Below are 26,162 nucleotides of genomic sequence, written 5' to 3' on the forward strand. Positions count from 1 at the left end.
GAGGTCAGGTCTGATATGTCAGAGAGAGAACACCCACCACTACCACACATGGAGACCCCTGCCCAAACTGGTCTGGTTTGCAGGCCTTCGCAAAGGCGCTATCACAGCGGGATGGACAAAAATCCATGTGCCCGTTTTCCCATCCCTGTCTTTTTGCCCTTGTCCCTGCTTCATCTCTCTCCTGTCTCCATGCCTCACATCCTTCTTCGTGGCCATTTCTTCTACTCCCCGTTCTTGGTGTCTATACCCTTCCCACCGCTGCCTCCAGCCTTTTCATCAATGCAAGCAGCCTCGCAGTGTCTCCGCCCCCGCGCCTGGTTGGGGGTGACAGCGCATGCGCCGTCAGCGCCCCTCCCTCTCCACCCCCATCCCCCGTCGGCGTCCGGGCCTCGTCCCCTTCTCTCTGTCTTCTTCTCCCCCATCACTTCCCCAGACACTGGCACCCCATTACTCCAGTTTCCCCGGTTTCAGCTTTGGTCTCCAGCCCCAGACACCCGAGGTAAGATGGGTAGAGGGGAGGCCCGCGGAGAAGGGGAGGGGCAAAGCATCCTGCATCCTGAGATAAACAAACCGGGGGAGGGGGCGGCCTAGACTGAGGGCCCTGACGCGGGAGGAGAAGAATGGGGGACTGGCCTGGGGGAAGTGGTAGGCGTTGGGCCCACAAACCAGCGTCCTCTGATGGGTGACTGGCGTCCCTATGATTGCCCAAAATCCAGAGCTGGGGGCGTGGGAGCCACCCGGAGCCCGGTGAGCGTCTGGGGGGCTCAGATTCCGGAGACTGGGGCACCCTCTCTAGCTGACCTCTGCCCCCAGGATTTGCCTGAAGGCCACCTCCAACTCTGCACCTGCCCACTGAGGGCCACCAAGGACCATGACTAAGACAGATCCCGCCCCGATGGCCCCGCCGCTCAGGGCGGAGGGAGAAGAGGAGGAGGAGGAGGATGAGCCTGTCCCAGAGCCCCCCAGCCCCACCCAGGAGCGCCGGCAGAAGCCTGTTGTGCACCCCTCGGCACCTGCCCCCCTCCCCAAGGACTACGGTAACCACCCTCCCCACTCAGCAATATGGCCTGGAGCCTTGGGTTGCCAGGGAGGTTTGGCTGAACTCTGCTGGTGGAGATGGTGGGAGGAACCTGGAGGATTTGAAGGTGTTCTGGAGGAGTCGTGGCCCTTGGATTCCCCCCCCCTCATTAATTCATTCACCCATTGGAGAATGGAATTGGGATAATCGTAATATTTGATTCATGACACATCATTCAGTCATTTAGTCATTAAACAAGCATTTTTGGAAAGCCTGCTATGGACCTAGGAACTGGGGGCACAGCATGGAGCAAGACAGATCTAGTCTTTGCCTAAGAGAACTCACAGGCCTCAATGACAACCACACAAATAAGTATAAAAATATAAGTACATAATTACAAGACTTGATGAGAATTGTGTTTGCTAAGAACCGAATTCTGCAAGAGCTTTTTAAGATATGCTTTCCCTGAGGAAGGAACATTTGAGGGAGACTCAAGGATGAATTGAGGGTTAACAAGGGAAAAGATTAGGGGAAGGGGGTCCCAGGCAAGGTAACCGCAGGAGTAAAGGCTCTGAGGTAGGAAGATGTGGAGCTGAGAGGTTGGCCTCTTGGAGAAAAGGAAAGTGTCTACTCATTCACCAAGCACTTTTATCCATCACTACTACTCTGTGACAAGCCTTGTGCTAGGAGATGAAGATTTAATGGTGAGCAATCCAGGCATGATCCCTGCTCTCAGGAGAGAAGGCAAGACTAAGCAAGTAACAGGTATATAAATCGGATAAGTTCAGATTGGAGTGGATGCTATGAAAGAAAGAAAAGATGGAGATATAACAGAGAATGGCTAGGGGGCAGCACCTGGAGACAGAGTGGTCAGGGTGGGTCCTTGACGAGGTGGCATTTAGGCTGAGACCCAGAGCATGAGGAGGAATCAGCCATAGGAGAGCTGGAGAAAGAGTGTTCCAGGCTGTAAGCAGCAAGTACAAAAACCCTGAGGCAGGACTGAGCTTGGAGCAGAAGGAAAATCTTGGTGGTGCTGTTAGGGAGTGATTGGAGCTGAGATGAGAGGTTGGCAATGGCTAGATCTGGAAGGGCCTTAAAGGCTACTGTGAGAACTTTGGATATATTCTAAGTGTGATGGCGGGGGAGAGCAGTTTGTGGGGGGGCAGGTCTGATTTATATTTTTAAAAGCTCCCTCTGGCTACTGGGTAGAGAGGGTGGAGCTCAGCCAGAATTAGATATAGGAGGAGGCTTTTAAAAGATGTTGGCTGGGAATCCCCGGCAGCTGTAAGTTCGGAAATGAGGTTCCAAGTTCAGAGAGTAGGTGTCATCAGGATAGGGCAGGAGGGGTGGCATCTGTGGACATGCCACCCACTAGAGGTGGGTCAGAGAGGCCATAAGTTGCCCTCAGTCTGATAGAAAAATAAGAACGTTATCTGGGTGTCTACGGCCGGGTATCCACCCTGGGAAACTGGAAAATCTCCACTGGAAATGTGGCTGGATGTGGCTGGGACCTGTGGCCTGCTGGGAAGTCAGAGAGTCTAGAGTATCTGCCCCCCGTCCCCAGGAATCCTGCCTGTAGAACAAGGAGGGTTTGGTCACAGAATGTGAAGGAATCTGAAAATGTAGTCTAGGACAGAGAGAGGGCTAAGGTGGACTCCAAGAGAAACTCGTGTATTTATTAAATTTGTACATTAATTCAGCTAGACTGACAGAGCGCCTCCTGCATGGATAGGGGAGTGAACAAGGCAGCCTGGAAACGTCCTAGTGAGGGGGACAAGCAAGAAGGGAAGAGAATGAGGAAGAAGAGAAAGAGAGGAAAAGAGGGAAGGAGGAAGGAGTAAACAAGTAATGTTAAGTAGTGATTTTTTTCTTCTTTTTTTTCTTTTGGCCACGCCGCGTGGCATATGGGGATCTTAGTTCCCTGACCAGGGATCGAACCCGGGCCCCCTGCATAGGAAGCACAGTGTCTTAACCGCTGGACCACCAGGGAAGTCCCTAAGTAGTGATATTTTTAAAGAAATGAAAAAGGGCAAGAGATAAAGAAGGGCAGAGGTGCTGATTTAGCCAGGGTGGTCTGGGGAGGCCTCTCTGAAGCCTTAGGAAGATCTCAGGGAAGACGGGCCCAGGCAAGAAAAACAGCAAGCACAAAGCCCTGAGAGAGGAATTTGCCTGGCGAGTTGGAAGGACAGAAGGAGGTCAGTGTGGCTGGAGGGGAACGAGTGAGGGGGAGAGGGCACAGAACAGATGAGGCCAGTTTGTTTAGGGCCTGTGGGCCAGGCTGAGGATTTGGGTCTGTACTCTGAGTGTGATGGGAGCCAGGGCAGGCTTAGCCAGGGAGAGCTGTGCTGTGACTGGGGTTTTAAAAAGAGCACACAGGCTGCTTCCGGGAGACACCTTCTATGCGGTACGTCCCTGGGCTCTGTGTCATCTGGTCATTCGTTTGCTCATCCATTCAACATGCACTGGGCTCCTGCCTTGTGCCAGCCCTGTGCTGCGTGCTGACGTTACTACAGGGCAACACTCTAAAGGGGGGAGATGGAAGTTCCTCTGGGCACCCCCTGGCTGGCCACAGGTTGGGTCCTGCCCATGGATCCATTTTATGTGGACTGCACAGTAATTGAAATTCGGGGAGATTTTTCTTAAAAACCGTGACTTCTGCCTTTTTAATTTTCTTTACCCTGGAGATTTGGCTAAAGCATGCCCCGACAGGGCGACATGCGCTAGAGCAGTAGCAGCCCCCTTGGGCATGCAGACTCCTTACCACTCTTGTTTCATGGGGTGGAGTTTGCTGCTATATGATCTTCCAATTTTTCAAGACACACCAGGCATCCACATTTTTATGTGAGACCTGATTTTGAAACCTCACGCTGGCCACACAGAAAATGCCTGTGGCCCATGTGCCACCAGTTTGAGACTCTGTATTAGAAGGTTTTAAAGGTCTAGAGCTCCTCTGCCTTAGGATGGAAGGAGCGGGGGGGTCAGTCCACAGTTTGCCTGGGGTGATCTTGGACCTCTCACCACCCCAGCCTTCACCTTCTTCGACCCCAACGACCCTGCCTGCCAGGAGATTCTGTTTGACCCGCAGACCACCATCCCTGAGCTGTTCGCCATTGTGCGCCAGTGGGTGCCCCAAGTCCAGCACAAGATTGATGTCATTGGCAATGAGGTGAGAGCGCTGGGGAAGCGAGGGAGGAGAGGAAGGGCTTCCTCACGTGTTTGGGTAACCCTCCCTGGTCCCCTGGTACTCCCAGATTCTGCGTCGAGGCTGCCACGTGAATGATCGTGATGGGCTGACCGACATGACACTGCTCCATTATGCGTGCAAGGCGGGGGCCCACGGAGTCGGTGAGGGTCCAAACCCCCAAACCTAACTGCCACGCCCAACACTCTCAGAACCCCGACCCTCAGACCTCCATCCTGGACCCCACAGCCTAAGATCCCAAAGTGCAGTCCCTAAAGCCCTGGGCCTTCCCCATGCTCTGGGCCCACACTCTGGAGGAGGGAACCCAAGCTGACCTGGGCTGTTGCGCAGGGGACCCCGCGGCGGCTGTACGCCTCTCGCAGCAGCTGCTGGCACTGGGCGCAGACGTGACCCTGCGCAGCCGCTGGACCAACATGAACGCGCTTCACTACGCGGCCTATTTTGACGTGCCGGATCTCGTGCGCGTGCTACTGAAGGGTGCACGGCCCAGAGGTGAGGAGGAAGGGCCGGGCTGGGAGGGGCAGGACCTAGGCGAGGAAGGAGGGCTGGAAGCAGAAGGAGGGTACCCAGGTGTGGGGGGAGGAGACGAGTGAGAAGGCAGGGAAGGCGACTGATGGGGCCTGGCGTGGGAGGCCAGGGTGGGAGGCCAGGGTGGGAGGCGGGAGGCGGGAGGTGCGGGAGAAGGAGTTCAGGGGTCCAAAACGTCAGGGCCTGGCGGGAGCTGGTTGGGAGGGGGGTGGCCGAGGAGGGGCGGGGCTCTGTGTCAGAGGCTGCCGTGGGGTGGTGGGGCCTGGGGCCTGCGGGTTAAGAGATGGATGAAGAGGTGGACTTCGGAGGCTGGAAGGCAGCGGGAGGGCTGGGGTGCTGAGGGTGCTCACCCGGAACCCTCCTCTCACCCACTTCCCAGTGGTGAACTCCACGTGCAGTGACTTCAACCATGGCTCAGCCCTGCACATCGCTGCCTCCAACCTGTGCCTGGGTGCGGCCAAATGTTTGCTGGAACACGGTGCCAACCCAGCGCTTCGGGTACTGCCACCCTGGCCCAGTCCTGTTACCTTCCTTCTCCTTCCTCCCCAACCGCTTTCTGGCCAGCAGGCCTCTGCAGAGGATGGGAGCGGGGGAGGGGGCGGGGCAGGACCACTTGAGTTTCTTGAAACTCTCATTCCCCATTGGCCCAGTTGGATCCTTAACCTGGTACCACAGGAGCCCATTTTCAGTGTTTGTCCTTCACATGGCCCCATTCCGGGCTTGGGGTCTTGGCCCTGAGGGCATGACCTACAGCACTGAAGTGGGACCTTCATTCCCTATTGGCTCCATACTTGACATCTCCAGCCTGAGGTCTCAGAGGTGGACTTCCCTGGGGATCGTGGGCTGTACCTTAATGCCCCACCCCTTCCTCTTCCCAAGTTGGCCCAGGGTATGACCTACTCCCACCTCTGCCTCACCTCGACCCGGGGTCTCTGGGGGCATGGGCTCAGTGGGGGTGCAGCCTATGCCGCTGAGTCTTTGCTCCCTCTCTTCCTGTTGGCCCCCAGAACCGAAAGGGACAGGTGCCAGCGGAGGTGGTCCCAGACCCCATGGACATGTCCCTGGACAAGGCAGAGGCGGCGCTGGTGGCCAAGGAGCTGCGGACGCTACTGGAGGAGGCTGTGCCGCTCTCCTGCGCCCTCCCCAAGGTTACGCTACCCAACTATGACAACGTCCCAGGCAATCTCATGCTCAGTGCACTGGGCCTGCGCCTGGGAGACCGCGTGCTACTGGATGGCCAGAAGGTCAGGGACTGGAGCAGGGAAGGGCGGGCAGGACTCAGCCCTCATCCCTCAGAGCTGGGTCTTTGGGCAGAGTGCAGACTCTCCCCTTTGCCTGCCCACCCTCCCAGTCATGCACACAGTATTCATTTTGTCTAACAGTTGTTCTGTGAGTGCCTCCTTTGTGCCCCACCCAAGCTGAACTCTCAGTCCAAGGGGGAAGACAGATCCATCTCCTGACAGTGACAGCCCAGAGCTGTCATGGCTCACGAGGAAGCACATGCAGAGTGATCAGTGCAACTCTGCCCCATTTGGGTCCCCCTGGGCCTTGTGGTTCCCATCCAGGGGCCACTTGTGTTCCCAGAGTGGTCAATACTTTGCTCACTTGAAGATGCTGAGGAATGAGCCAGGAGAAGAAAGGGAGAAGGGGGCCCTAGGGAGGGGGAGCAGGTATAAAGTCCCAGAGGACAGAGAGATCTTTATTCATTCAATCATTCCAAGTTTGATTCATTTACCTGGTGTCCCTCAGGCTCCATGCTGGACCCAGCCTGTCCTTGGGGATGAAGGCCTGTGTTAGCCCCAGACCTGCTCTCATAGAACTCCATTTCTATTGAGGAAGAGACAGTCAATAAAGTATACCCATAGTTAAGATAATTTCCAGTAGCAACAAAGGCTTTGAAAACCATTAAATGCTTGCATTTAATAAATTGGCCCTAGCTGAGGGCCGAGGTGGTTTTAGCTAAGGTCTTCTGAGAAGGCTTCTCTGAGGAGGTGATATCTGAGCTGAGAGGGGAAGGAGCTCACCTTGCAAAAATATGGAGACAGAGGAGATCGCAGGTACAAAATCCCAGAGGAGGGGAGGGGTAGTGTGACTGGAGGGGAGTTATCTAGGGAGGGTGAAGTGGCGACGTTAGCAGGGGCTGGATCTCACCAGACCTGCAGGCCACTGGAGTGAATTTGAATTTTGTTTCTTTGTACAGTGAGAAGCCATAAAAGTCACATTTTGTTTCGTAATCAAGAGTTTTGCATGCATCAGCCCCACCTGGAAAGTTTCTGTACATGATTTAATCAAATCAGTGTGACAATTTTGAAAGCAGGATGGGTTGATTCTCTCCATTTTACAATATAGAAGACTGTAAGAAGCCCAAGAGGTGAAACTCTTTGTCTGAAGACATGTAATAACAATCTCTGCCTGTAGAGAAGCAGCATAGCACAGTGGTTATGAACTCAGGCTCAGGGATTTGCTCAGGCAAATCTCAGCTTTGCCACTTACCAGCTGTGGGGCCAGTGATTTCACCTCTCTGGGCATCAGCTTCTTCATCTGTAAAATGGAGCTGATAGTACCCACTTGAGGGGGGTTGTTTGAGGTTTATTTTATTTTATTTTATTTTTTTAAATGAATTTGTATTGGCATATAGTTGATTTACAATGTTGTGTTAGTTTCTGCTGAACAGCAAAGTGAATCAGTTATGTATATATCCACTCTCTTTTAAGATTATTTTCGAGGTTTAAATTAGTTAAAATGTGTAAAGCCCTTAGAATAGGGCTTGGCTCTGTGTGCCAGGCACTGTTCTGATCCCCACACCAGCTCTCCAAAGTAGGCGCTATTATTTAGCCCATTTTATAGATGAGGAACTGAGGCTTAGAGCAGTGAAGAAGCCTCACACAAATGATAATAACCACACTCACTGCAGCTAAGCAACTTCACATATGTTAAAAATGTTTCCACTGGATAACCAGCCTCTGAGGTGGACTGTGATCCCCATTTTCCAAATGAAACTGAGGCCCCGTGAGGTCCCTTTACCAAAGTTACAGGATAATAATAGGCAACACTTACTGATCCCTTACTCAGCACCAGGCCCTGTTCTGAGGGCTTTTATGTCTCTATAGCATTCATGTCCAGTAGACCTTTTTGTGAGATTGGAAATGTTCTATGTCTGTGTAGTCCAGTGAACTAGCCATGAGCCACATGTGGATATTAAGCACTTGAAGTGTGGCTAGTGTGATTGGAGAAATGATATTTTAATTTAATTTTAGTTAATTTAAATTGTCATATGTGGCTAGTGGCCGTGTACTGCGTCGGACAGCGCAGCTCTGTAACAATCCTGTAAGGTGGGTGAGATTTCTGTTCCCATTTCGCAGATGAGGACATCGAGGCACAGTTAAGTTATACAACCAGTGAATGGTGATGTCCAAGCTGAGATTTAAGCCTGGGGCTCCCTCGTCCATCCCACCATGCTACCTGTGTGCCGGTGATCTTATCGGCCTCTCAAGGTGCACCCAAGCCATTTCCTCCCTTGTTTCCTCAGACGGGCACACTGCGGTTCTGCGGGACCACGGAGTTCGCCAGCGGCCAGTGGGTGGGCGTGGAACTGGATGAACCTGAGGGCAAGAATGATGGCAGTGTTGGGGGTGTCCGGTACTTCATCTGCCCTCCCAAGCAGGGTCAGTCCCACTGGGGCCCAGAAGGTGATGGTGGGGTCCACTCAGTAGTTCTGCTGCTGAGTGCTGGGGTTGGGAGGTGATGAGGGGGGTCAGAGGGCAGAGGCTTGGACAACTCCCAGCCCAGGCTCTGTCCCCCCAGGTCTCTTTGCCTCTGTGTCCAAGATCTCCAAGGCAGTGGATGCACCTCCCTCATCTGTCACCTCCACACCGCGGACTCCCCGGATGGACTTCTCCCGTGTCACAGGCAAAGGCCGCAGGGAACACAAAGGTCAGAGGGGGAGCCCTAGGGGTGACGAGAGCCATTCTTGAGGATATTCTGTGGATAGCCCAGCTTCTGTGACTCAGTTTCTCCTCAGGCTCAAACTTCCATTTTAGAGGATGACCTCTGAGTTCCTGACTTTTGTGCCTCAGTTTCTCCTTTGACTCAGTACTGGTCCCACCCAGTTCTTGCAAGGACCTGTGTGTTCCCTGCCCCCATGACTTAGTTTCCCCTTAGAGCCAAAGGTTTTCTCCCAGTTTTAGGGAAGAATCTATGGGGTTCCTGGCTTTAGTGACTTGATTTATTCTCAGACCTAACTCCCCCCTTCATTTTAAAAGGACAGTTTCTGGGTTTCTGACTTCTGAGACTCAGTTTTCCCCTTGGCCCAAATATCTTCAACTTTGAGAAAAAGTTTTGAGGTTCTGTAGGTTCTTGACTTAGTTGTCCCTCAGGCCCAAAGCCCCCACCCCCATTCTCTGGCAGCTGGGATTGTTTCCTTTCAAGCCCACCCCGCCAACCCCATTTCAGGGGAAGGCTCGTCTCATTTGAACCAGGATAGTTTCTACCTTGTGGCTTTCTGGGTGACACGGGGCCCCCAGGGCTGGCATCTGGAGGCCTCACCCTCACCCCTTGTCCCCTTCCCGCCAGGTAAGAAGAAGCCCTCATCATCCCCATCTCTGGGCAGCCTGCAGCAGCGTGAAGGAGCTAAGGCTGAGGTTGGAGACCAAGTGCTCGTCGCAGGCCAGAAGCAAGGGATCGTGCGTTTCTATGGGAAGACAGACTTTGCCCCAGGTGAGGATAGCTATCTGGGCTGGGGGCAGGCAGGGCCCTGAGGCATCCTGACACTCTCCTGTTGCAGGTTACTGGTACGGCATAGAGCTAGACCAGCCCACCGGCAAACATGATGGCTCTGTCTTTGGTGTCCGGTACTTCACCTGCCCCCCACGGCATGGAGTCTTTGCACCAGCATCTCGAATTCAGAGGTGAGCCCAAACTCTGGTCACAACTCAGGGCACCACCCAGAATCCTGATCCCCTGCTTGGATGTCTCCTTCTCTTGGACCAGGAGGACAGTGTGGATATCCACCCCCACACCCTAGCTCTTTCGTTGTAGGCCCCCCGGGGCTCCGCTCCTGGTCAGACCCTGGCCTCTTGTGGCTCTGACTCCTCCCACTCCTCGTGTCTCCCCAGGATTGGTGGATCCACTGACCCCCCTGGGGATAATGTTGGAGCCAAAAAAGTACATCAAGTGACAAGTGAGTTGGGGGCTGGCTGTGGGAGGAGTGTGGATTTGGGGATAGGAAGAAAGGTCTTGGGTCCTCAGGTATATGCTGGTGACAGAATCTTCAGTATTTAATTGGGGACACAGGGTCCAGGAAAATGATGAGACAGGATCCCCAAAAGGATGGGCGCTATAGGGATGGGGATGTTAACGACAAGGCTCTGAGCAGGCACCGGGGACATGGGTAGGTCTTGGAGGACACAGGGAATATTATTGACAAGAGGTCTAGATGGCTATTGGGAATGTAGGATATTGGGGACGTGGATAAATATTAATGAAAAAGAGTCTGGGTAGATATTGAGGACAGAGGTGGGTCTATCATCCCCTCACCTGAGACCTTGCCCTTCCCTTCAGTGACGCAGCCCAAACGCACCTTCACAACAGTCCGGACCCCAAAGGACATCGCATCAGAGAACTCCATCTCCAGGTACGTAGCAACCCTTGGTCCCCCTCTCCTGTGGGATATTCAGGGAGAGGCATCCACCAGGCCATTGGACACAGGGAGTCTGGAGTTCTGGGTTGGGGCTGGAAATAGAAGTTAGGAAAACATACGACTAGTTAGCTTACCCAGAAGCAGTCTTTAGGGAGTGAGGCCCCATAGTGAATTCTGGTGACTTCAACTTTTATATATATATATATTTGGCTGCGCCGGGCCTGGGCCCCCTGTGTTGTGAGCACAGAGGCTTAACCACTGGACCACCAGGGAAATCCCTGGTGACTTCAACTTTTAAGGGGCAGGTAAAAGAGACAGAACACCTTCGGCTCCACGGGAGCCTGAGAGGGCACAGCTGGAATCCAGAAAGGCCAAATCCCAGACACTCGGGGAAGAGCTGGGTGGTGATGGATCCAGATGCTTCCGCATCCTGCACCAGCGTGTGACACAGTTCTCTTCCCCAGGTTGCTCTTCTGTTGCTGGTTTCCCTGGATGCTGAGGGCGGAGATGCAGTCTTAGAGGCTCTGGACATCTGAGAGAGACACAGAGCCTCCTCTAGCATCTCCTGATACAAGGAGCCCCCGAGTCACCCTGAGATAGAGATTCCCAGTAACACGTCCAGAATAGAGACCCCCATTAGCCAGCCCTCGATCACTGAGGCCCCATTATTAACAGATTCCCTCATGATAACCCCCCAAATACAGACCCTATGTTACCCAGAAAGAGATTCCCTAAGTGTAGTACCTTCAGGCTAGTCCCAACCCCTCAGAGGAGACCCCCCCAATAACAGATTTCCACATCACCCCAAATGACGGTGACTTTCTCTACATAATGCTCCACAGCAGAACATTCCTGAGTCACTAGTCACTGGATCAGAACCCTTCCCTGTTAACAAAGGCCCCCCCCCAACCACCATCAAGTCCCCTTGAAAGAAACACCTCCAAAGCAAGAGTAACAAACCCACATTTAATATCAGTCCCCTCAAGATGTTGTGACCCCCGTGGTCACCCCAAACCCCCTACACTGCAATCAGAGACTCCCTCCATTAACGAACCCCCCTGCTCTTACCCCTCAAGAAGAGACCCACATTAACCAGCCCACTGTCACCCCCAATTTACAGATACCAAAACAGTACTGGAAGTGCTAATTACAGGACCCCCAAGTCTTCCTATCCTCTGCACCCTCAAGAAACCCCCAGTGCCTTGTACGAAGCCCACCCCATGCGGCCCACAGCACCTGTGCTGGCCAGGCTCCCAGAAAATTCTCTATTTTTAAAGTAATTATTTCCCCCTTTGGGGGGACCCCAAAATTTGGAGGTCCCATTCTGGGACTCTGAGGATCCAAACCCCAGAGTACATGTCCTAAACTCCCCTGTGCCCGCAAGTCCTAGAGCCCCTAGGAGACCCCAAAGCCCTAACTCCCAGGATCCCCAAATCATGGAATCCCCAAATCCCCAGGGAATCCCAAATTTTAAAAATCCAATCCCAAGCCCTCAGGAAACCTCAGTCACGGAGGTTCCTGTGCCTGGGATGGAGGAGATATGTATCCTGGGCCCCCAGGGCACCTCAAGCTCTATTCATAGGCACCAGAAACCCCAAACAGGAATTCTCATCCCCGGAAACCAGAGGACTTGAATGCCCTGAGTCCATGGATCTCAAGACACCCAAATTCCAAGAGCCCCAGCCCCAAGGGAACCCCAAATCCTCAAGCCTCCATCTCATACATGAGGGGCATCAAGGCCTTGAGGGGATCCCAAATCCTGGAGTCCCCATTTCAATCTACATTCTGGTCACAGCTCCAAAACACCAAATCTAAGTTACTGGCCCTGAAGGACCTCAGAGCACCCTGGCCAGACTAACAGCCCGACGGAGACCCTGAAGGCCCAGGGGTCCAGGGCAGACCTGGGGCCCTGAAAACCAAGGACAGCTCACGACTGCCCCTTCACTGCATGTCCCCAAACTCAGCATGACCCCTACCCCCTTCAATAAAGACGTTTCTACGGCTCTCTGTGTCGGGTCGGTGTTTAGGGAGTTACGGCCCTGCCTCCGTACCCTTGCTGGGTACAGCAGTCGCGCATCCCTGCGGCTTTACATAGGATGGCCTAACCTGCGGGGAGTCCTTCCAACCATCGCGTTTTTCCTGTGCCGCCACGGCTGCCCCTCCTTTCTGGGCTCTCCGCAGCGTGGACAGGTTCGATTCTGGAGCTCTGATTGGTCGATGCCAGACGAAGACCCGTCTCTGAAGGGGCCCCAGTGGCTCAGAGGCCGGGAGGCACAGCCTGTCACCGAAGGAGGGCGAGGGGGCGGAACAACAGTGTGTGAGAGCGCCGATTGGGTGGAAGGAGGAGCCTTAGAGCCTTTGAGAATTCCCATTGGTCTGAGAATTCCTGCGTCGGCCATGTGGGTAGGAAGTGGCTGGGAAGGGAATGGGGGTGTTGAATTTGGATTTTGGAGGGGTCACTGGTGGACGGTCAGTTTGGGGCGCCGAGGGCGGAGATGGGGGTCCAAGAGGGCTGAGAGTGGGGATCCGGGGAAGCTCAGATGGGAGTCCGAGGAAGCTAAAAGTGTGGGGTTCTAGAAGACAGAGTCGGGGGAACCAAGGGGTTCAGGGAGGGAAGGTGTGAGAGGGGTCAGGCTCAGGGTCAAAGGTCCAAGGGGGCTGCAGGGAAGGGGCGCTCGGGAAGAGAAGTCTTGAGGGGAGTCTAGAGTGGGGAGGATACAAGGAGACTGAAAATGGATGTGTCTGAGGAAGCTTAGATTGGGGGCACAAGCGTGCTCAGAATGGGGCGTCTGAAAAGGCTTGAGGCGGGAGGAGGGTCTATGAGGACCTCGAATATTGTTAGAGAGCCGGGCTCGGGATTGCAGGTCTGAAGTTCTTAGGATGAGGTCTCAAATGAAGGTGTTTAAAGGGGGTCTGGGGTGCAGCCCTGGGGAATATGCGTGGAGCTCTTAAGAAAGGCTCCCAGTGGAGTCTGAGGCTGTTCTCTGTAGAGGCTTGAGACGGCAGACGTGTAGTTTGATGGGTATTTGGTGGACGGAGTCTGGGGGGAGTACTGTGGGTGCTCATTGTGTCTGGGCAGGGAGCCTACGGGTGCACTGTGTGGCTTTTGAGATGCTGAGGACATCTAGGTTTTCGCAACCAAGTGAGTTTCACTAGAGGGCTGAGGTGAGGCCCTGGCCCATGATGAGACCAGAAAGCTGGATCACAGTCTGCGGGTGGGAGGCTTGGTGATTTCAGCATGTTCTCCCCTCCCCACAGGAATGACCGGTTACACGGACTTGATGTCAATGGAGGATCAGGACGCCAGGGTTCCAGCTCTGGAACCATTCAGGGTGGAGCAGGTTGTCAGGACCGGGGGTGCAGAGGGTGAAGGTGGGAACTAGAGGGCGGGAGATAGAGTGGGGATAGGCAGGCTGACTCCTGGGTTTGTGGGCTGGGACTGCCCCCTCCCTCTCAATTCATCCTTACCCTCAGGGTCTAGCCCTACCCTCACCCCACCTCCCCATCCTCCAAATAGCCATTGGTCCCTCGACTTAAGGCCCTGGCCTGTCTGGGGACATCCTGAGCTACGCTCCAGAGGAGGGGCTGCTCATGGATGGCAGCATTCCTGTGTGGGTCCAAAGGTCACACCTTCAGGGGGGATCTCTCTATCCTAGGCACCACCTGTAATCTACTATGTCCCTGACTTCATCTCCAAGGAAGAGGAGGAGTATTTGCTTCGACAGGTGACCTGTTTATCCCCTCTTCCCAGAACCTCTTCAACCCCCAGTTCTCGTAGGAGAGCCCGAAAGGTCACAGTGAGGATTCTTGCAGGAGGGAGAGTGCCACCTGGCACCCATCCCTCACCACCTTCCCTATTCCTTTCTCAGCACCTGCTGGGGCCTGTCAGAAAGGGCTTTTCCCAGGAAGCTTAGGGGAAACCAAACTGATTCTTTTTTTTTTTGGCCACGCCACGTGGCTTGTGGGATCTCATTCCCCTAGGGATTGAACCTGGGCCATGGCAATGAAAGTACCGAATCACTAGACCACCAGGGAACCCCCCAAACTGATTCTTAGAAAGGTGGTGGTTATTATGGAGCTAAGACTCCCTGTACTAAGACAGCCCTATCCGGCTACCTTAGAGAGAAGGAGGTTATAACATAGGCTGAGGTAGCCCAGTTCACTCCCTTGAGATTTGGGGAATGAAGAATTTACAGTGTTCAGATTTCTGTGCTGAGATAACCCAGGCCTCAGAATGTTAAACGCTTCCCTGTGCTGATAGCTCAGCATAGACCCAGAGTCTTGGGAACAAGGTTACCAAGCACAGACCACCTGTGTTAGATAGGCCAGTCTGTACTCTATTCTTAAGGTCTGGGGAAAGGAGAATTTTACAAAGCTCAGAGTCTGTGCACTGGGATAGCCTTTTGCAGCCCCAGAGCCTTGGTTATAGAGCACAGATCTTCCCTGTGCTATCCCAACTAGTCCTGTCTAGTTTGAGTCCCAGGAATGAGTTAGCTCCAAAACTCAGACTCTCATACTGAGACAGCCGCTTCCAGCCCCATAACAATGAAGGAAGTAAGGAGATTTCTTAGACTTTTTGAGATAACCCTTTTTAGACCCTTGGGGTCTTGGCAGTGGAGAATTTTCAACGTACTCTCTTGGTTATACTGAATAGCCCAGTTGAGCACGTTTTCTCCCCCAGGCAAGAGGAACAAGGAGGTTCCAGGACTCAGACTGTGCTGAGATAGCCCAGGAATCACGAAATTACAGAGTGCAGACTGTTTGCTGGGCTGAAAGAGCCCAACCCAGCCCAGAGCTCTGAGTAGACTCAGACCCTGATTGGGTAGCTCTGGTTCCCTCCCTCAATCCCTAGACACAGAGGGGCTTTGAGGCCAGCGGCCTCCACAGGGGAAAGGGCAAGAACAAAATCCTGGGAACACTGTCTCGGAGAATGATCCCACAGACACTGAGATGACCCATTTCCACCCTAGGTGAAAACCCCTATGTTGGCCTGGGTGGGAGAATCAGAGAGGGTGGTCCTGGAAAAGGACTGACCCCCTTCCCACCTCCCAGGTCTTCAATGCCCCAAAACCAAAGTGGACCCAGCTCTCCGGGAGGAAGTTACAGAACTGGGGTAAGTGTCTCCGGCTGTGGGCATGGGTGATTTAGGGCTGGGGACTGGGGTAGGCAGCTCAGGTTGGATAGTCTCAGGACATTGAGGCGTCAGGGTGCCGGGGGGAGGTCCTTGAGGGTTCAAGGGGTCCCAAGGGCCAGGAGGATTCTCAGGGGTCAGTGGAGGTCCTGAGGGCTTAGGGATTTCCTGATGAGTTGGAGGGTATCTCTAGGGGTTTGGAGAAGTCAGTGGTGGTGATCTCCAAAGATTTAGGGGTCCCCGAGGAGGTCAGAGTGCTACCAACCACTGGGATATCCCTAATGGGGGCTCCACATGCCAGAGCTCCTTGTTGGGTGCCCTCAGCACCCCATTTCCCTCCCCCAGGTGGGCTCCCCCATCCCCGGGGGATGGTTCCTGAGCGGCTGCCACCGTGGCTCCAGCGTTACGTGGACAAAGTGTCTGACCTCAGCCTTTTTGGGGGTCTCCCAGCCAACCACGTCCTTGTGAACCAGTATCTGCCTGGGGAGGGCATCATGGTAACCACACTCTCACCCCGACCCCCAGACCTCGGATCCATCATGGGGCAGGGCATCCTGTCGACCCACATCCACTCTCATTAAGCAGCCACATACCCCAACCAAACACTCACCTCCCTGTCCCCAGCTGGGGAGCCCCGCTTTCACCTGAGGGTGGGGGTGTGTGGACTCCTGCCCTGTCCAGCCCTGGTACCCACTCCCCAGCCCCACGAGGATGGGCCACTGTACTACCCGACTGTCAGCACCATCAGCTTGGGCTCCCACACCATGCTGGACCTCTACGAGCCTCGGCAGCCAGAGGACGATGACCCTACAGAGCAGGTGGGCCCTGAGACGTTGCCCCAGCTGCTTGTGGGCACTCTGACACCCCATATCCTCTAAGAGGCCCCAATCCCACCTGCCTGCGGGGTACCCCTGATACCCTTCCAGACATCTTCCTCTGTCCCCTCATGGAGGGCACCCACATCCGCCCAGATGCCCAGCCCATCTGCCTGCAGGGTGCCCTAGAAATCATGATATCCACGGGTACCCCAATACCCCCATCTGCTGAATGAATACCCTGACAGCCTACAGATCCCCTGGCTCCATACATTCAGAGCGCTCCAGTACCGCATGCAGGGCTCCCCAGTTCTCCAACAGACACGGACATCCTCAGATACCCCAACACCAGCCACTCAGGGTTGTCGCTGACATCCTGCCAGACACCCTTTCAGTGGCCACTGCACAGGCACCCCAACACTGACTTCCTACCTCCCCCTCCAATAATGTGATCTGTCATGCAGGACACCCCCAGATTCTCCTTGGCACCTCAACACATGACTTGCTGCTCAAGGGCCCCCAGATATCCTGCCTCCCCTCTGTGTTGCTCATGACAGCAGCTTCCCTGACCTCTTTCTTTGCTGTATGTCTGACACCCCCTGGACACAGAAACTCCCTGGACACCCTGACACCAACTGCTCCTTATGGCTGCCCTTTTTAATCCTACACGCTCCTAGATGCACTGACACCCCCTCCCACTCTCCTGGTGTCCTCAAAACATCCTGATATCCGCACATCCTCCCAGACCACACCTGTTCATCTCTTCCTCCCTTCCTGGCTTCAGCCAAGTCCTCAGCCCAGTTCCACTCAGTTTCCTGGGACCACTGATCCCTCGGTCCCAGCCCCAGCTCCTTGCAGAGCCCAGCTGCAGTTCCCTTAGGCCCTTAGACACCCCCATCTGCAGCCTAGTCCCTGCCGAGGGGCTGCTGATACCCCACCACCACCCCGTCTCCACTTCCCTGGAAGCCCGGCCCTGGCCCTGGCCCTGGCCCTGGCCCCCGCGGGATTTTCACTCCAAAGCCTCGATCCCTAGGAGCACACTTGCCCCTCAGCCTTTGCCCCTGGGACTCGCTGACCCTCGCCCCCTGAACCCCCAAACCCGCTGACCTCTCGCCCACCCCACTCCTAACTTCTGGGGACCCGCTAACCTTCAACCCGCCCCGCAGCCCCGGCCCCCGCCCCGGCCGGCCACCTCTCTGTTGCTTGAACCGCGCAGCCTGCTGGTGCTCCGTGGCACCGCCTACACGCGCCTCCTCCACGGCATCGCAGCCGCCAGCGTAGACGCGCTCGACGCCGCCTCCCTGCCGCGCAACGCAGCCGCTTGCCCCTCGGCGCAAGCTGGAGCCCGCTTGGTCCGCGGCACCCGCGTCTCGCTGACCATCCGCCGCGTACCCCGCGTGCTGCGCGCTGGCCTCCTGCTCAGCAAGTGACGCCAGGACCCAGGACCCGCTCGGATTCCCGAGCTCTCACCTGCTCTGGACTGCTGGCTCCCTGTGGGCAGAGGCGGTTCCCCCCGGGTTATTTTCCCAGTACCTGTGAGGGAACCACAGGAAAAGGCCCCATTCCAAATAAACCACCAACAAAACAATCTTACTCTGGTTTTGGACATTTGGGGTGGGGGGCCAGATGTTTGGGTTCCTGAGGGGCGCTGCGTCCGGGACCTTAGATGGATGGTGTGGGCTGCCGAGGTCAGATGTTCGGGTCACAGAGTGGAGAAGAACCCAGGGCTCTTGAGGGGCAGGGTTATATCTGGAAACCCCTTAGGTGGGTGGGGTGAGCTTGGGAGGTTCAGCTACTGGTCTGCTGGGGAGGAAGGAGTTAAGTGGTGCTACTATCACCTGAGCTGGGCATCAAATTACCTGGGTCCAGGTTCCTCCTAGAAAGAGGTGGAGCTGAGCCTGCCCCTGGGCTTCTGGCTGCCTCAGGCCTGGGTGAGTCCTACTGAGGAAGTCTGGGAGGATAGGAAAAGGGCTTCTACTCACTGACTCTCTGTCCTCAGGCTCCCCAATATGGCCCTGCCCCCACGCCTGGGCCCTACACCCCCCTCAGAGCCCTTCAGCCACCCGCCTGGAGCCCCTAGGGAACTGAACACATCTGGATGCACCATCTGCTCCGCCTCTGGAGAGGAGAGAATCAGGTACGAGCTGGGGCTTTTGAAACTGTGGTCCCCAAAGGGTGGAGGCAGTAGCAGGGGCCTTTTGAGGGTAGGAGGTATTGTAGCTAAGATCACCTGGGGACATGAGAGAGGTAACTGGGGACAGGGGTAGGGTAGGTGGATAACGGGCACCTAGGCTCACCCAGGGGCCTGTCAATGCCCCCCCCCCCCACCATCCCAGGTCAGAACAGGCCCAGAAGCTGGGGCAGGACTCCTTGGACCCTCCCGAGCCCTTCCAGGGTGGGCCGAGGGGCACTGAACTTGCTGCTGGCCTCCCCAGATTGCCAACGCCCCCTTCTCATGAGGACTCGGCTGGGGCCAAACACCGTGAGGTGAGCTGAGGTGAACTAGGCCCCTGTGCCAGTCCCTACTTCCTGTCTGTCTCCCAGGATCTGGCTTCCACACCGGGGATGAGGTGATGATTCTGGAAAAATGTTGGGCATCTGTGTGGGGAGGGATGCTCTAGACAATGATTCTTTAACTATCACTATTCAGTATTTTACCAACTGAGAGAGAATTCTTTCATCATTGGCCCTGGCGTAGCCCCATTCCTCGTGGGGCTATCCAGCTCCATCACCCTCTCCCTCTCCAGAGCCCCAGGCCCTATACGTACAAGTTTCTAGGAGCCTTGAAAACCTGGAGAATTTGAACTAGAGGTTCTCAGGCCTGGCTCCACTGGGAAGTTTCTCTAGGTGGGAGCAACCCTGGTGCAGACCCAGAGATGGACTCTGCTGCAGAGAAGCACCCAGAGGGCAGGAGCCTGGGTGCAATGGGTGCGGGCCAGGCCTTGGTTGGCTCACTGGCTCTGACTCAGCCCCCTGTGTTCCCCAGCGCCCCATCTCTGGCTGGGGATTAGAGGCTGAGCAGGACAGCCTGCATCTTTGCCTTTTGGGGCTGGGCCTCCGGCTGCAGGACCTGGAGCAAGGCCTGGGGCCCTGGGCATCAGCCCAGAGCAGGATGGTCCAGCTGCAGGTGAGCAGTGGGAAGCCAAAACGTGGGAGGGTGGGCAGGGCCTCAGGAGTGGGTGCCAGCTTCCCAGGGTGGGAAATGGGTTTATTCCATGTTCCAGGTGTCTGGATGGCAGAGGGGGTGGGGATAGTGACTCCAGGTCTCAGGTCTCTGGTGCCCCTGCTGTGTGTGTATGGAGGCGGGGGGTGGGGATGGGCTGGTGTGGTGTTGGTGATGTCCAACCATGTGTACCCAGGCCCTACAGGCAGACCTGCGTGGGGCAGCTGAGCGTTTAGATGCACTGCTGGTGTTCGGTGAGGGGCTGGCACAGCGGAGTGAGCCTCAGGCCCGGGCATCCCTGGAGCAGGTCCTAAGGGCCTTCAGAGCCCACCGAGACAGCATCCTCCGGCAGCTGTGGCGGCTGCAGGCCCAGCTGGTCAGCTACAGCCTGGTATGGCCCACCCTGGCGGTCCCTGGCGCAGGCGCCGATCCCAACCCTCATGACCTCTGTCCTCTGACCAGGTGTTTGAGGAGGCCAGCACACTGGAGCAGGACTTGGAGGTCGAGGGGGACTCAGACGGGCCAGGACCTGGTGGGGTCTGGGGGCCCTGGGCACCCAGTAGCCTCCCCACTCCCGCAGAGTTGGAGTGGGACCCGGCGGGGGACGTTGGGGGCCTCGGGCCTTTGGGGCAAAGGACAGCCTGGACACCAGGGACTCCCTGTGAGCTGTGTGGCCGCAGGGGGCCCCAGGGCAGGGGACAAAGCCTTGAGGTGAGAGCAGGTGGGGTCACCTCCCCCCAGGCACCCAAGGGACCCTCTGTGTGTCTCCTAGCAGGGCCTTTTTCCCTTTCGAGGAGGTCTTCATGGCTCTGTCTCTCCCGGTGTCTCTTTTGCTTTTGGTGTCTCAGTGGTCTCCTCCCTCATCCCTCTGCCTCTCTTGGCCTCCAGGTGTCTCTGTTGTACCTATATTTATTTCCTCATTTCCTCTCACTCTCCCCCTCATTTACCCCACCACAGCCACGCTAGCCTCCTGGCTCTTCAAATATTCCAAATACACTCCCATCTCGAAGCCCCCAGAGGCACACCGAGCTCACCTCCTCACTTCATTCCATCCAGTCTCTCCTCAAATGTTACCTCTTCAGAGAGGCCTGCCCTGGCCTCCAAACATTATCACTCCTTATCCTCTTATTTTATTTCCTAACAGCACTTACCACATCTTGACATTATACATTTATTAACTTATGGTCTCTCTCTCTCCTACTAGAATATAAACTCAATGGACGCCAGGACTTTGCCTGTTTCCATGCTCACAGTGTCCCCAGCTCCTAGAATAGCACCTGGCATGTAACAGATGCTCATTAAATATTTGTTGAATGAATGAATAAATAATGTCTCTCTTCTCTTGGTTTCTTTGGCTCTGCCCCTCTCTTCATCTCTCCCTGAGATCTCTCTCTTCCCACAGAATCTAATCTCTGTGACACTTCCCCCCTCTTGGCCCTTCCCCAACTTTGTGTCTCTTTGTCACTGATTCTCCAAGGACCCCACTCCTCTCTCTCCCCACAGGACATGCTCATGTCAGGCCTCAGCCACCGGAAACACTTAACAGGTCACCGAAGACGGTCCCTGCTCCGGAAGTCTCAGGTGAGTTGGTCCTCGGCCAGGTGTATCACTCAGGAATGTTGACGGCAAGTGACAGCAACCCGACCCAAATTGAATTACACACAAAAAAGAGGATGCTGTTTTTTTCATGTAACTGAAAAGTCCAGGTGGTGTTGAATTCAAGACCTCAAATACTGTCAGGGCTCAGTCCCTCCCTGTCTTGGGCTCTACTTCTCCAAGGTGGATTCCTTCTAGCAAAATGGCTGCCCCAGCAGCTACACACTCACTTCCCACTGGCTTACCCACCCCAGGAGGAGAGAGTGCCACTGACCTACGGCAGCCAAGTCCTAGGGCTGACTTCTGCTTCCCCAGCTTGGGTCATGGCCTACACCCTGAACCAATCACAGTAGCCAAGCTGATGGAGGGCTCTGGTTGGCCAGATCTGGGTCACATGCCTAACCATGGAGGTGGAGTTTTGAGTTCAGGAAAGTAGGGAGGTATGATACCCTTCTCCCCAAATTGAACCACTGTTACCAGGAAAAGGGAGACTGTTTGGAGGGCAGGCACTGACAGACATCCACTATACCTGGAGATATTCCAAGTCCATGTGGGGTCTTGGGGATGGAGGGAGTGCTAGGAAAGGAGGAGAAATAAGCCCAGCTCTGTAGGTCTGTGGGAGTAAGGTAAAGACCACATTAAATATCACTTCCACCCATTCTACTGCTGGCTGCTCTCTACCTTTAGGACAAGATGAGGCAAGCATCTCCCAATGTCCAGGATGTGATGCTGGAGGTAGACCCTGGGTGAGATGCCTGGGAGATGGGTCTGGGGGTGTGGGGGTAGGGCTTATGGTGGCAGCCCACCCATACATTGAACACTGCATTTCCCTTTGCAGATCCCCCACTCCTGCATCCAGGCGGCCCCTGACCTTCCTCCTCCTCCTCCTTTTCCTTCTGCTGGTGGGTGCCACATTGCTGCTGCCCATGTCAGGGGACTCCTGCTGCTCTCCTGCCCGACTGGCCAGGACACCTTACCTGGTGCTCAGCTATGTCAATGGTCCTCCCCCAATCTGACTACACAGTCCAGACATATGTAATAAATGGTCACTGTCAAAGGATGTGTCTTAGTCTGTTCGGGCTGCTATAACAAAATAACATAGACTGGTGGCTTATAAACAATAGAAATTGATTTTTCACAGTTCTGGAGGTTGTAAAGTCCAAGATCAAGGTGCCTGTAGATTCAGTGTCTGATGAGGACCCACTTCCTGCTTCATAGACGGCTGTCTTTTCACTGTATCTGCACATAGAAGAAGGGGCAGAGAATCCTCTGGGGGTCTCTTTTATAAGAGACACTAATCCCTTTCATGAGGGCTCCATCCTCATGACCTAATCACCTCCCAAAGGCCTCACCTCCTAATACTATCACTTTGGGGGTTAGGATTTCAACATATGAATTTTGAGGGGACACAAACATTCAGTCTATAGCAGGATATGTGGGGATATTGGGTGCTTGAGTACTGAGAATCTTGGGTATGGCCCTGGTACATCTGGACAGCCCCCTCCACAGATCCCTTTGCCTTGAGCACAGAACATGGAACTGAATCAGCCCATCTTGGGTTGGGTTCCCCCAGACCCTGAGACAAAGATTCAAGCACAGGTAGTTTTTTAGGGAGTTGATCCTAGGCAAATGGATAGGGGAATGGGAAGTGAACCATGGAAAGGAGTTAATGAGCTGGTTGCTGCTCTGGGCACCTAGAGTGCCATCCCCCTAGGGACCTCTGGGAGACTGTGAGACACACTCAAAGTTGTCCCACCCAAGAGGTGAAGAAGTTGTGGCATATATGTACCAGCTCCCATCTTTCATTGGTTAAGGATTATTCCTAGAGATATTAACTCCCCAGCACTTCCAGCCTCTCCTGCCTGTAAACGACCCTCAGGCCAAGAGGCACAGGTGCTTGCTACAGGATGCTAGAGGGGTGCAGGTGTGCAGGAGGGGTGCAGGTGATGTTGGTGCTGGGTTGCCGACAGCACTTGCTATAGCCCCTGACCTGCATTCATCCACGTGCTCTGTTCAAACACTCCACATGGTGGGCTCCCAGGCTGGCCATCACTGATGCACGACTGTGAAAGCCCCCTTCTCCCAGGTCATCATGCTGAATTGCCAGGCTTCAGTCCTGAAGTCCAGTCCCCAGCCCCAGGTGTCTAAGCTCATCCTCTCCCCAGAGCTTAAGGTATCAGGACAAGGGGTAGAGCAGAACCGGACTCAAGAACAAAGGCAGAAGCCCTGTGCTAGGCTCCTGGATGTGCACTTAAGACAGATCCCTTCTCCTTTAATTCTCACAACCACCTGATGATGTGGCCCCGCTTAACAGAATGGGAAACTGAGGCTCTAGACGGGAAGCCACCAGCCTGAGGCCACACAGGGAGCAAGTGACTGAAGCCAAATCCGCACTGATTTAAAAAGAAATGGGAATTTGTTTTCGTGGGTAACTGAAAAGTTCAGGACTATAAGCACAGCTGGATCCAGAGGCTCAGTTCTTTCCTCTGTTTTGGCTTCACTCTTATGCAAGTGATCGCCAGAGTGCCCCTCAAAACCTCCAAGCCTACATCCCACCAATTTAGCAGCCAATAGGAGAGTTACTCTTCCCTTACAGTTCCAGCCAAGGACCCAAAGCCAGTGTCACATACTTCACTGGGGGCTGCAGTCAGCCTTGACGGAACCACGTGTACTGAAAACAGGGGAAGAAGTTGTTCTCCAAAAAAAATCAGGGAGCTGTCACCAGAAGGGGGGATGGACACTGAGGGAAGGGGGCAGGAAGCAGCAGATTCTGGGAGTGACTCCAAGTTCGGGGAGAAGTCAGGATGCAAACGTAGATCTGTTCTGTTTCAAATGCCAGGCCAGGTCCTGTCCCTGAGGAGGCATGGTGTTCCTGGGCTTACCAGCAAATGGGACAGGCAGAGTCTTGGCAATATTGACCCAACCGATTGGGTAATGGAGCAAATCCATGCCATTCATTCATTCATTCATTCATTTAATATTGACTGAGTCTGCTATGAACCAGGTCCTGGTCAAAGAGCAGGGCTATGATCGTGAACAAGTCAGGCTAAAATCCTGGTCCCTGTGGAGCTGACATTCTAGTGGGAGAAAGCAACAGTAAGTAAAAGAAACAGGTAAAATACATAACAGGTCAGAGAGTGGTTAAGTGCTAAGGAGAAAACTAATGTGGGAAAAGGCAAAGGGGGAGGGGTACAATTAGGATGGTTGAATCAGGGAGACAATTATATCATTATGCTATAATTAAGTCATTATACCAAATTGCAGTGAGAACACAAACCAGGGGGACTCCTAGAGGGGTGCTGTCCAACAGAAATATAATGTGAACCACAAATATAATTTTAAATTTCCTAGCTGTCACAGTAAAACCGTAGAAACAGGTGAAATTAATTTTAATTTAATTTATACTCTAACGCAACATATCCAAAATATTATCATTTCGATATGTAATCAATATAAAAATAATGAGGTATTTTACAATCCTTTTTTCTTACTAAGTCTCTGAAGTCTGGTATGTGTTTTATACTTTATAGCACATCTCAGTTCAGATGCTTAATTTTCAACGCATAAAATGAAATGTAGTGCTACCAAAACAATACAGCTGTGTTTAATGACAAAATATTTTACACTGCTACAGTTTAAAATTTTAAGTTACTTAAAATTTATAAAGTTAAAAAAAATTCCCCAGTTGCACTAATCACATTTCAAATGCTCAAGTCACAGGTACTTCCCAGATACCATACTGGACAGTACAGGCCTGGAGGAAGAGCATTCTAGGTAGAGGGGACAGCAAGTGCAAAGGCCCTGAGGTAGAAGTGTGCCTGGCGCGTGGGAAAGCCAGTGTGGTTGGAGTGCGAGAATGGAAGGAGGTAAGGTGAGAGAGGCAGTAGGGCCAGATCAGGTGAGGCCTTGTGGACCACAGTGAGGACTTCTAGTTTGAGTAAGATGGGCACTGGAGGGGCTTTTGTTGTGTCAGCTTTCATTCTGATAATTTTTGAACTTGTACAAAAGGAGAAAGAATAGCATTACAAGTCCTTGTGAACTCATCACTGGCTCCAAATATTATCAACTCAGGGCCAATCCCGTTTAATGCTCCCAGGTGCTCACTCCCCTCTTCCTAGATTACTACTTTGAAGTCAATTCTAGACATTGTACCTTTCTATTCACCAGCAATTCATGGACCATCTCCAGAAGATCGATTCTGTTTTAAAATTTAATCACGGAATTCCCTGGCGGTCCAGTGGTTAAGACTCCATGCTTTCATTGCCGAGCTTGCGGGTTCGATCCCTGGTCGGGGAACTTTAGATCCCACAAGCTGTGCTGCGTGTGCCCCCCCCACACCCCCGCAAAAAATCCAATCACAACGCTCTTACTACTATAAAAAAAATTCTAGTCATTCCTCTACATCACTTACGCCTAGGATGTCACTATTTGAGGGAGGGAGCTCAGCAGGAGTGCTGGGAATTTGAGGGTGTGGCTGGCTCCTCATCCTCATCAGGTACTGTGAGTTTCCCAGAATTCCCCAAGGCCCCACTGGGCCACCTCATGCACCTGGTCGCCCCTTTGGGACCACTGAGCTTGTGACCCAAGACAGGAACATATTCTAGTGACCCATCACTCCCAATAGGGTGGAGATCAGAATCTGTAAGGGAGAGCAGATGTTATTATTTCAAAGGTCAGAAATTTAATTTAAATTGATTGTTAAATCTGCGAAGAAGGTATGCATGAGAGATTTATAAAGTCTCAGAAGATGCAGGCTTTACTCTTCTCAAATCTCTTGTAAAAATGTATCCTCTGTGTGAAGATCTCTGGTGCCCAAAGAGGAATGACCAGTGATATGACCATTGTCTTTTTTGTAACTTTTTGTTTTGTTTCAAATTACTGAAAAGCTTTAAGACGAGTACAACAAACCCCCATATACCCTTTACCCACATTCACATAAAATGTTAACACTTTACCCCATGGGCTTCACCATTCACACTCTCACTAATATATATGTGCACATAATTTGGAACCATATGAGAGTAAGTTGTAGACATGATACTTTTAATTCCTAAATACTTCAGTGTATAGT

The 26,162-nt window shown here is 53.7% G+C and overlaps 3 protein-coding genes across 10 annotated transcripts; all 3 read left to right on the forward strand.

Annotated features, from left to right (window-relative positions):
• The first annotated feature begins 856 nt into the window (after positions 1–856).
• On the forward strand, positions 857–12,378 carry CLIP3 (CAP-Gly domain containing linker protein 3). Its single transcript, XM_082676160.1, has 13 exons — positions 857–1,037; positions 4,045–4,184; positions 4,270–4,363; positions 4,551–4,712; positions 5,128–5,246; positions 5,756–5,992; positions 8,278–8,413; positions 8,553–8,681; positions 9,321–9,464; positions 9,532–9,655; positions 9,863–9,927; positions 10,308–10,380; positions 10,851–12,378. The coding sequence occupies exons 1-13, from the start codon at positions 872–874 to the stop codon at positions 10,903–10,905; spliced, it is 1,644 nt and encodes a 547-aa protein (XP_082532286.1). The 5' UTR covers positions 857–871; the 3' UTR covers positions 10,906–12,378.
• A 384-nt stretch (positions 12,379–12,762) lies between these two features.
• On the forward strand, positions 12,763–17,797 carry ALKBH6 (alkB homolog 6). 7 transcript variants are annotated; one of them, XM_082676346.1, is made up of 7 exons: positions 12,763–12,785; positions 13,645–13,727; positions 14,043–14,111; positions 15,439–15,499; positions 15,842–16,014; positions 16,219–16,335; positions 17,499–17,797. In XM_082676346.1, exons 2-7 carry the CDS (start codon positions 13,647–13,649, stop codon positions 17,760–17,762), a joined length of 765 nt encoding a protein of 254 aa, XP_082532472.1. In that variant the 5' UTR covers positions 12,763–12,785; positions 13,645–13,646; the 3' UTR covers positions 17,763–17,797. The 7 variants fall into 7 exon arrangements, with proteins under 7 accessions (XP_082532472.1, XP_082532471.1, XP_082532474.1 ...); XM_082676345.1 differs by lacking the exon at positions 12,763–12,785 and adding an exon at positions 12,786–12,855; XM_082676348.1 differs by lacking the exon at positions 12,763–12,785 and adding an exon at positions 12,877–13,528 and having other exon boundaries at positions 13,645–13,758; positions 15,863–16,014.
• A 529-nt stretch (positions 17,798–18,326) lies between these two features.
• SYNE4 (spectrin repeat containing nuclear envelope family member 4) lies at positions 18,327–22,139 on the forward strand. 2 transcript variants are annotated; one of them, XM_082676341.1, is made up of 8 exons: positions 18,327–18,469; positions 18,669–18,819; positions 19,319–19,459; positions 19,692–19,886; positions 19,958–20,206; positions 20,999–21,076; positions 21,779–21,837; positions 21,930–22,139. In XM_082676341.1, exons 1-8 carry the CDS (start codon positions 18,342–18,344, stop codon positions 22,105–22,107), a joined length of 1,179 nt encoding a protein of 392 aa, XP_082532467.1. In that variant the 5' UTR covers positions 18,327–18,341; the 3' UTR covers positions 22,108–22,139. The 2 variants fall into 2 exon arrangements, with proteins under 2 accessions (XP_082532467.1, XP_082532468.1); XM_082676342.1 differs by having other exon boundaries at positions 19,692–19,871.
• The last annotated feature ends 4,023 nt before the right edge of the window (positions 22,140–26,162 follow it).

Source organism: Grampus griseus, assembly GCF_964374135.1.
Source record: "Grampus griseus genome assembly, chromosome: 19".
In the NCBI taxonomy this organism is placed as follows: Eukaryota; Metazoa; Chordata; class Mammalia; order Artiodactyla; family Delphinidae; genus Grampus; species Grampus griseus.